This window comes from Suillus fuscotomentosus, assembly GCF_016647785.1.
Source record: "Suillus fuscotomentosus strain FC203 chromosome Unknown F5891scaffold_7, whole genome shotgun sequence".
NCBI classification, from domain to species: Eukaryota; Fungi; Basidiomycota; class Agaricomycetes; order Boletales; family Suillaceae; genus Suillus; species Suillus fuscotomentosus.
In genome coordinates this window covers 1,120,803-1,130,933 of record NW_024539519.1, presented here as the reverse complement: position 1 = coordinate 1,130,933, position 10,131 = coordinate 1,120,803, and the positions used below count along the sequence as shown (strand labels likewise).

At 47.9% G+C, this 10,131-nt stretch overlaps 4 protein-coding genes across 4 annotated transcripts; 3 read left to right on the top strand and 1 right to left on the bottom strand.

The window, feature by feature from the left end:
* Positions 1–586: 586 nt before the first annotated feature.
* On the top strand, positions 587–1,938 carry F5891DRAFT_1183480 (uncharacterized protein; the record flags this gene model as incomplete). The annotated part of the gene is made up of 3 exons (XM_041366285.1): positions 587–1,103; positions 1,157–1,702; positions 1,769–1,938. The coding sequence occupies 3 exons, from the start codon at positions 587–589 to the stop codon at positions 1,936–1,938; spliced, it is 1,233 nt and encodes a 410-aa protein (XP_041231111.1).
* Positions 1,939–4,422: 2,484 nt separating this feature from the next.
* Positions 4,423–4,689, top strand: F5891DRAFT_906066 (uncharacterized protein; the record flags this gene model as incomplete). The annotated part of the gene is made up of 1 exon (XM_041373547.1): positions 4,423–4,689. A coding segment is annotated over one exon (267 nt), but the record flags the coding sequence as incomplete, so codon positions are not given.
* Positions 4,690–5,220: 531 nt separating this feature from the next.
* Positions 5,221–6,862, top strand: F5891DRAFT_694075 (acetate and butyrate kinase). The gene is made up of 5 exons (XM_041372826.1): positions 5,221–5,672; positions 5,722–5,906; positions 5,958–5,998; positions 6,045–6,278; positions 6,333–6,862. Exons 1-5 carry the CDS (start codon positions 5,293–5,295, stop codon positions 6,786–6,788), a joined length of 1,296 nt encoding a protein of 431 aa, XP_041231109.1. The 5' UTR covers positions 5,221–5,292; the 3' UTR covers positions 6,789–6,862.
* A 3-nt stretch (positions 6,863–6,865) lies between these two features.
* Positions 6,866–9,975, bottom strand: F5891DRAFT_1009740 (uncharacterized protein). Its single transcript, XM_041360612.1, has 5 exons — positions 9,700–9,975; positions 9,617–9,650; positions 9,368–9,561; positions 7,590–9,312; positions 6,866–7,463 (listed from the first exon to the last, which is right to left on the bottom strand). Exons 1-5 carry the CDS (start codon positions 9,729–9,731, stop codon positions 7,341–7,343), a joined length of 2,106 nt encoding a protein of 701 aa, XP_041231108.1. The 5' UTR covers positions 9,732–9,975; the 3' UTR covers positions 6,866–7,340.
* Positions 9,976–10,131: the final 156 nt, after the last annotated feature.

Below are 10,131 nucleotides of genomic sequence, written 5' to 3'. Positions count from 1 at the left end.
GACCCCAAACCACACACTAATTACTGCTTTTTGGGCCTTGCACACATGCAAGACCTCACTAAAGGGTATGCCAATCAAATGAGGCAGTTGAAGCTACAGGTGAGTTTTTTTGATGTACTTAATACATGTGATAACTAGCTATATCTAGGGACTAAATGAATTGCATCAGCACATGAGCATGCTGACCCAACTTGATGACTACCATCATCTTCTCATGGCTATCTCTGAGCAAGACGTCCCTCAGCTCCGGCAAATAATCAATGTTGTATTGCACAATGGTGCCAGTGTCCGGGAGATAGTTAATAAGCTTGAAGATGCCCTCAAGGGTGCATACCGTCCATGAGGGTATGGAGCCAGTGACTTAGATATAGTGACATTAGTTTTTCGTCTTGGTGGTTGACAACTTCTCTTTGCACTCAATCAAAGCCTCAGTCTTCCCTCCATTTGCACTCTTTGCACCAGGTCCACCTTTACCACACTCACTCCCACTATTGGCCCTATTCACAATGAACAGCTTGATGAAAATATTTGCTCAGTAGTTCTCAGCTCTTGTGCTGACATCACAACCCTATGCGGTGTGAGTCTCATGGTGGTTGAAATAGCTCTGGAAGAAATAGCTGTCCACTTCAGCAAGTATAACAAGATTGCTGGCCTTTGCTGGAAGCATTCCCACCTCATCAACCCTGTTCTTCACACATACAAATCTGCCATCACAATCACACAGAAAATTCACGGCAGTAAAGTCCACCTTGGGAAGGAGCTTATGGTTATTGGAGTCACGTGCTTCAGAGAAGACAAGCTTTATCCTGTTTTAGCAGTGCCCACTTGCAAGATAGAGAATGCTGGAGATATGGAGATCACACTCACTCATGCAATGGAACAGTGGAACATACCCGGAGCCGCTGCATCTATTGGACCAGTGTGGTCCTTTGCGACTGATGGTGATGCTATGTGTTGTGCAGTGGGGCACAAACTTTTTCTCAAGAAACTGTTGTCACCAGAGTCACCATTATACAGTATACTTAACAACATGTCTGGCCTGAACACCATGACAGGTGATGCCAAGGTGTTGATTTTGACTTCAAGCACATTTTCAAACATGAGTTCTTCATTCTCTGATACAATCCTAGTCAATTCTAATACTACATACCTGTAGGCTTTTGCACGCTCATCTGTTCTGCTGCTGGAATTGTACTCAGTAACAGTCGCGTAATCAATAGCATGATGCTCTCAAGGTACCTTGTCTGGTTGCCCGCATATGATGAAGCCAGCATTACAAAACTCCTCCACTCTGATGATCCTCAAGACATCCCCCAGGCCATTGAGTTACTGCAGGCTATAGTCAAGTTCTCTAAGTCTCAGCACTCCCTTCTCAACAACTTATTTTCAACTGATGTCAACACACACACGGACTTAGTTTCAATCACTCTCCTCAGCAATTTGATTGAATCTATTCTCATCCCATTCATCAATACGAAGCTTTCCCTCACAGAACAAGTTCAGTCCCTTAGTTGCTATGCTCACCTTGCATTCTCCATTTTCCATGTTCACCACTGTCTATTCATGCCTTTCCAACTCTACTACAACACTCAAACATGTGTCAAGAATGTCATATTCAATATTGCAAAGCAGCAACTTCTTGATCCGTACGAATCATTCTTCCTTGATGATTGCAGAGACGATTGGCTTGAACTCATGTTCGGTCAGTTGCACATGATCAGTGGTCACAACTCCGGATGCTCATACTCCCAGGCCCTTGACTGTCTAGGCACTGCTAAGGACATTGATGGCATGTTCAATCGGCACCCTGAACTCGATCCTGGTCATCGGCGCCTCAACCTGGGCAAGCAGATCAAGGATGTTGACCACATCAATCAGATGATGTGGAGGGGGGATATTATCTCTGGTCACTATGGTCTTTTATCAGCCTGGAAATAAGGGTGTGAAATCGCACTATCTATTCTCACTACTTCACGGATTGATCCCATCAATTACTCCTTCACCGACCTGTTCTGTGATCCTGGAACAAATATCCCATGTCCTCTAGGTAAGAATAAGTACTTTGGCATTACAGAAGAGGAGCTCAATGACTCCAGTCGAGTGCCAAATCCCCCACCTGTGGTGCCTGCCACCTTGCCATTGCATGCCATAGAGACGGTGATTAGGGCTGGCCACCATAACCATATATGGTTACGGCCGTACAATTTACGGTGGGCTTACGGGTACTACCTGTACCGTACTGTATGTTGTACAATACATTCAAAATGTTCGACGGTATGGTACGGGTCATCATACGGTCATATGACCGGCTATACGGTCATACAGGAGATGAAAAAATGTTGAATTAGTAAATTACAGTAGTACTAACTCGCTCATCTGATTTCGATGCTTACTTATATTTGCAGCATCAACATTTGAAGATTCTAATGTGAGGAAGTGTTCCTGCTCACTGGTGGGATAAGCAGAAAAGCAAACAAACACAAGAAAACACAAACTAGTTGATGAAGTGCTCGGCAGTGGCTTGTACTCCGCCATTTTGTAGGCCTAAAATTGTCTCATATGCGGATTCGCCGGTTAGGAAAGGATCTGCACCGAAACCCTCCCAGTTACAGCCACCTTGGGGGACGCGACCCATGTTCATCATAGGACCAAGGGCAGTGTTGACGCCTTACCCTTGAACTCCTGACCCAAAGCCAAGCCACGAGCACGCATCAGAGCACGATTCCAGCTGTGATAGATATCAGACATGTAAAGTTGGTGAACTCAAAGATGACTTGCGTGGACGCTACCTGAATGCCAGCAGGGAATGCAGTCACGGATAACACCGGTTGTAGACGCGTTTGAGATGCTGGTGGTAGCAAAAGATGTCACGGAGCTTGCAGCAGAATGAGCTAAGAGCTCTGGTATTCTAAGATTAGAACGTGTATTGTCAAGTGGTGCTTAGAATTGACACAGAACTCATACCATGTTACAGAAAGTGGGACTTAAAATGCCACGACCATATGGTCAACCGTATGTCCCGTATTTACGGTCATAATAACCATACATTTACGGCGAAATACAGTTATGGAGAAACCGTACACCATAACTGTATACCCCAAGGCTGAAGTGCCGACGGTATGGGTACGGTTACCGTATTACGCCACTGTACATGCCCATAATATGGCCTACGGTGGCCAGCCCTAACAGTGATAGCCACTGGTGAGGATGAAGAAGAACTTATGTTGATATTCGAAGAGGAGCTGATTGCACAGTCCATCTTGGACATACCTCCCACCCAATCACATCCTCTTCCGACAGTTCCATCTGCACTTCAAGGTGCTGGTATCCGCATAAATGACTACTTGCTCTACAAAGGTCACTGGATCCATAAGCAAACTATCTGCTGACTCGTTATCAACAAGGATTTCATATCAAAATCTTCCAATGGACTTGAACGTGTTCGCAGCTTCACTAAAGTGAACAAGAGGATCGACATGAGTGCAGGGCACATCACCAATCAAAATCTGTTCCTCGTTGGCAATATTTTTCTTACCATCCTTCATTCTGCTCGTACTGTTTCCATTGCCTTACTTCATTTGACTGCAGTAATTGTCAATGATGTCTCTCACTCCTCGATCAACACTACAATAATGAAGGCTTCATATGCTACTGCCAAAATCACTGGGCAACTTCTCACCATCATTCCCTCTCATCCATCACCTGATTCACAAGACCCACTCTTCTTCCTTTGGAATGGAGGCTATGTGAAGGCTCAATCCATCATTCCGGGGACATCAGATTCCACAGAGTGTGGTTATCATCAGCATCCCCAGCTTCCTTGTTGAGCCCATAAATCCCGAACCTACTTTTATTTGACTTCGGGATAATGTCAATAGTGACAATTTTTTAGAGATTAAAGGGGGTCAGAGTACATGACAAGTTTTGCATGCTGCTCTTCTAGCCACGTGCAAGCTCTTGTGAACGAAGGTCGTCAAAGCAAAGATACCTCTCAAGTACATTGCTTGTGTGAGCCCTTTGGACAACAAATCATTTCCTTACCAGCTTCCTGATGGTACATCTTTCCTTATATTAATTTGTCATTTGTTGAAAAGACTTCTCAGGAACATCCGCTGTTGTCTCCGTCGAAGCAAGCAATCTGCTTGCAGCATCTGAAGGCAAATGGATCACTACATGCTCTCTCTGCAAGGCCAAGGTCACTGACATGTGCTCTCACATTGGTCAGCATGTTCTACATGCATTAAGCAACACGCCTGAGAGCTTGAAGGAGCAGGTATGTTTTTTTTTTTTCCATTCTATGTCAATTTAGCTAAATCTATTACATATCTATGTAAGGTTGGGAAGGTTCTTCCTTGCAGATTTTGTGGCTGATCTGGACGTCCGGAGTGCACGATTCAGATCAAAGTGTTCACAAATGGCCCACCATCATTGGAGATGAAGTGTATTAATCACTTCATCTTTAAGTACAAATTCGCTGACAAAGGATCGAAAAACACACCTTGCAGGAATGTGCCTATTAGATGCACACTTTGCCATCCAGTACTCCCTCCTGAACCCAGAAAGTCAACCTGCAAGATCATTTCCACCTTTGTCAATGCTGTCTGGAGGTACAATATGGCAGAGCATGTTCTCAGTCAGCATGAGGAGTACTCCATGCCTGGTCATAGGGAGGCTGGTGTCCCTTTGCCAGCAGAGGTCTGGGAGAGTATGAAGCTGACTGACCTTGAACAGACTGCTGCTCAAATTCTGAAACAGTGTTGGCAGGTAGGACAGGAAGGTGACAAAGAGAACATTCCATCATCTGGTTCTTGCACCAGAAAATGTCCTGGTCTCGAGTTGGCTTCATTCCTACCCTCAAAACAACTCTGTACCTCTGTCCAACCACTTCAGTTTGCACGTACTTTAATTGCATACTCTCCTTCATTCCATTTCTGTTGATCCATTGATCAATTGTGTGAATACTTTACTTTCCAAGTCATACATTGTTTACTATGCTCTTTTGTTGCTCTTTTCACTCATTTTCAATGCTCTCTTGATTCACGCTATCATTGCTATCATTCACACACAAAGTCTACGATTGTACATCTAGGTTACAGGTTTGTTGCGCACTTTACCTTGCCTTGTACATCAGTAAAAGTACACGTTACTTACCTGATATGGTCATATTACCGTGACAATCACGCTGTGACAGGGGGTGGTGGGGGCTCCAGGATGATGTCAGAAGTTTTAAAATTGCACCCCTCTTGGACTGGCCTACAGAACCTCTGAGAATTACTTACAATCAGTACTACCATGTCGCTTGTGCTGGCTGTGAATGCTGGCTCATCGTCGCTTAAAATTTCACTTTTCCGCCGTTCTGCTGATAATGCTGCAAATCCGGCATTACTCCTATCCTCGTCCACATCATCCATTTTTGCCCCTCCAGCCAGGTTCCAGTTGAGTTTTGTCGCACCTCAACACAGGTCGTTGAGCGAAGAAGTCGACTCAATCTATGATCATGAGTCGGCGTTTAAGCACTTCTTGCATCGCCTCAAGGGAGAGGCGAGCGTCGACACAATTGACATTAAGCACATTGCACATCGTGTAGTGCATGGTGGCGACTACATAAGCCCTGTCATGATATTTGAGGAATCCTATCACCATATCAAGAAACTGTCCGACCTTGCCCCTTTGTACGTTCTCTCCCGGCTCGTATTCAGTGCTGCATTACGAAGCCTGTAGACACAATGGATCCGCTCTTTCCGTCATCAGCTCAGCCATCAAGGCCCTTCCGCATGCGAAATCCGTCGCATTTTTTGACAGTGCATTTCACAAAGATCTTCCGACTCATGTAGCTACCTATGCGATCAATCAGCAAGTGGCACACGAGAAGGGATTAAAGAAGTACGGTTTTCATGGTCTAAGTTGTATGCACTATCTGTCCTCGCCAAGATGTCGCTGACGCTGTATCTTCCTAGACGCGTTCATCTTGCGGACAGTGGCTGCACATCTCAACAAGGTATCCGGTATTCTGTTGTTTGATTGTGACCTTCTGACCTCCTCAGGCTCCGGATACTCTAAACATAATCGCCCTTCATATCGGTTCGGGGGCTTCCATGTGTGCCATCCGCAACGGCCAGTCCATTGATACAAGTATGGGGTTGACCCCGCTGAGTGGACTACCTGGAGCTACACGCGCTGGTGACATAGACGCGAGCCTAATCTTCCACTACACCAGTCGGTCTCCAGCGCATATGAGTCACGATCCTAGCATTTCAAAGGAAGTCAAAGTGACAGAAGTTCGAATATTCTCTTGTCTGCGAAATGGAAGCTCAAGCGCTCATTCTTGACAGGCTGAGGACATCCTCAACTTCAAATCAGGTTGGAAGGCACTCACCGGTACAGCCGACTTCAAAGAGATCACGGAGAAGGCAGATACCAGTGTACTTTCTGATCCTATATCTCGCACCGTAGACCCGAATACGCTTGCATTTCGCATCATGTTAGATCGCATACTCCATTTTGCCGGGGCATATCATCTAGCTCTCCACGGAAACGTTGATGCTCTGGTTTTTGCGGGAGGCGTGGGAGAACGAAGCGCCGAACTGAGACGTGCTGTCGGAGAAGCTGTCGCGTGCCTCGGGTTCGCGGTGATCGACGAGACAAAGAACAGCCAAGTGAATGACGATGAAGGTATCATCGTGGATATCGGGAAGGGTGATGGGATGAAGAGGATGCTAGTTTGTCGCACTGACGAGCAACTTGAGATGGCAATTGAGTGTTCTCTAGCAAAAGAATTTTGGGTTTAGCAAGGAGCGACGGTGTTTTGCAAGTTGTTGGCCGCATTGTAATAATAACTTATACAAATAAAGACGTGACAGTGGAACTGACACTTGGGCTGAACGTTCTCCCAATGCTAACATGATCATGGGTCTTCGTATAATTCGCTGCACTGACTATCGGCGGATCGAGCTTGTCGAAGCCTTAACTCTTGGCAGTGAAAGCATCACGCGCCAGCTGACTGGCCGCCCGCGGACTACGAGGCGGCGTCGAGAACCGATGTCAATGTATTCTCCCCCAATAGAAGGAAAACAATCGTTTACCCGTCGGGTCCCGTTTCCCCAGGTCCTGGCAATCATGAACAACTCGAGCACGGCGGCAACACATGATACATACAGTGCAGTGTGCACTTGTCACATCTACAGATAATTCATTACGGGACTACAAGGTGAATAGATACTGCGACCAGGACTCAGGCAAGGAAATAAACTAGTATTCTTTCGTGCATGATGTATCAGTTCAATAGGTTAAGGACCAGCGCTGGTCAATGACTGCAGAACGCAGGGCTACATAATCGTGGTTCACTTCTTCATCTTCGTCGTTCCCCACCACGTCATGGCTGCCTTCCACACCACAAATGGCAGATTCGGCAACAGAACACCTGGCAAGGGCAAGCCACGTTCGAGTGAACTTTGCTCCTCAATGTCAGTCAATCTGCGTTCGTAGTCTAGCTTCGCTTCTCGAGCTCGCTCGCGCGCCTTCGCCAGTTCTTCCTCGAGCTGCTGACTCTTCTTTTCTGTTACTTCTTTTTGACGCGCTTGTTCTGCTAGACTCGCGCTCTGCTCTTCCGATTGAGCAACCAACTGTCTCAGCCGAGCAAGTTCTTCCTCCGTTTGCCTTCGGTGCTCCTCTTCTCGTTTCTTCTGTTCTTCAAGAAGTCTGGCGCGCTCCAATTCTTGCACCTCCTTGGCAGCAGCAGCTTCGCGTTCTGCCTTTGCACGCGCCTCCTCTAGTTCTTTGCGTGCTCGTGCGACTTCTTGCTCCGCTGTCTTCCGTTGTTCCTCCTCGCGATGCTTGGCCAATTTTTGTAGCTCCACGAGACGCGACTGGGTTTCTTCCTCAACTTTCTTGGCGGCGGCGGCCTCCTCCTGCTTGCGCGTCTCTTCGGCTTTGGCAGCCTCTTCCATCTCTCGCCGAGTACGCAGGAGCTCGTCTTCGAGCTGTTTCCTGTGGGCTTCTTCCTCGCGAAGTTTGGCTTCATGCTTCTCTGCAAGCAGTTGTACGCGTATATCTTCTTCAGCCTGCCTAGTCAACGCAGCTTCGCGCTCCCGGGCGGCGTGCGCCTCTTCCATCTCCCGTTGCAGTTGAGCAAGCTCTTCTTCACGTTGTCGTGCTAGCTCTTGATGTTCAAGGAGACGTATTCGGGCACTTTCAACCGCCTGCTTCGCTGCGACACTCTCAGCCTCTTTTTCTGCGTGGGACGCCTTGACTTCCTCCAATTCTTTCTCTCTCTGCGCAAATTCTTCTTGCAAACGTATTCGTTCCGCCTCCTCCAGAGCACGTTCCCTTTCCGCGGCTTCTATGGCGGACGTCTGTCGTTGCTGCTCAGCCTCTAGTGCTGCCAGCCTGTCCCGCTCTCGTTTGACTTCTTCGGCGTGAGCAATGTCGGCAATCTCTTTTGCGATGCGTGTCTTCTCCATGTCGTCCAGAAGACTTTGGAGGTGCTTCTGGTGATTTTCTTCCGCCAGCATTCTTGCATTGCGTTCTTCTTCCAACTCACGAGCGCGCCGTCTGTCCTCTGCCTGTTTGGCAGCAAGAATCTCGTTCTTCCTTTGAACATGCAGAGCTTCCTGTTGCTCTTTCTCAGTCAGGACTTTGTCGACCTCGCCCTGAAGGCTCTCCACCCTCTGGAGTTGCTTCTGCTGCTCGGCTTCCATCCGCAGGATCAGAGCCTCGAGGCGTGCGCGCTCAGCTGTGAATTCGGCTGCCATGCGTTGAGAGTTTTGCTCGATGCGCAAGCATTCCTGCTGCTTCTTCTCGAGCTCTTCCTGAAGCTCGGCCCTCGTCTCCTCGTCTTTAGCACGCATGGCGACCTCCATCTCCACTTTGAGACTACGGATCTCTTCTTTGTGGTGATCCGCTTGTTCGTCGAGGGCGCGCCTGATCTCAGCGCCCGCAGCGGTCTTCTCAATGGGCTTGTGCTCGTTGACGATTTCCTGCTGAATTCGAAGTGTAGCAGCTTGGCTGTTGATAAGATAACGAAGGGTGGTATGTGCGGATTCGAGGGTGCCATCGTGACGGAGCATCCGAGCGCCCTTCTCAAGCACGGGCTTGAAGAACTTGTCCTTACTCGCAAGCTCGGCCTCTCTAGCCTCGCCGATCTCACGTTTCACCTCTGACCACATGTTGGTGATAATGATAACGTTTTTGAGCGAGCTCTCTCCGCAAAGCTCGCGGAAGATCTTGAAGTTGCGCTTGGACGTGCCACCCATCCTGAAGTCAGAGATGCGGTGCATGTAGATGACGCCGGCTAGCCTGGTCCCATGCTCGTAGCTGAAGAAATGCAGACGCTTAGCCTGAGGAAATCTGTCGCATTGGAATCACGTACGTCTTGGAGAGATATGCGGCGATCATGGTCAAAATGTCCGTATCACTTCGGGTAGTATCATCAAAGCCGGGCGTATCGATTAAGGTCACGACACGCCCGCTAACGACAAATGGTCGTGAAGTTCGTACTTCACTAGTGCAACTTTCGAGGCCGCGACCAACGGGAAGACTTGACCCGCTAGCCTTATTGATAAACTGTGTCCAGCGAGAGTAAGCAACACATGGTTCGGAACAAAGAAGCTTTACATACTGTGGATTTACCACTACCGGTAGCGCCCATGACGCTAGAAGGAGCGTTAATTCATCAACCTGAAGACACTGAAAGGTACGTACGCAATCCGGATTTCTCTGCTTGGATTCGCCATTATTGTAGCTCAGTAATAATCGGTTGTCAATCTATGCAAGAGGAGGTACAGTTGTATACTGAGACAGGCAATACGTTGTGCAGGCACTTTGGTTCATGAGTGAGGAACGCGGGTGTTTAAATACGCCTGCGGGCTTATCGATCGAGCACACGCACTTCCTGCGGTAGCATGGTCTTCACGAGGCGCAGCCCCTAACATGCCTAGCGAAATATTGAGCCCTACCTCGTTGTTTGGAGCCCTATTTAGACGTGATCACCACTAGGAATGAATCTCGGTGTGTTGGTCTGACCTGGAAGCAGCCTCGCTTCGTCCTCGCTGAGCGCAATGCTAGTCCATTCTTGAGTACCGTCTCCGTGATATCGGGTAACTACCCTTTAACATTGTTGATCGTTTGAAGCAG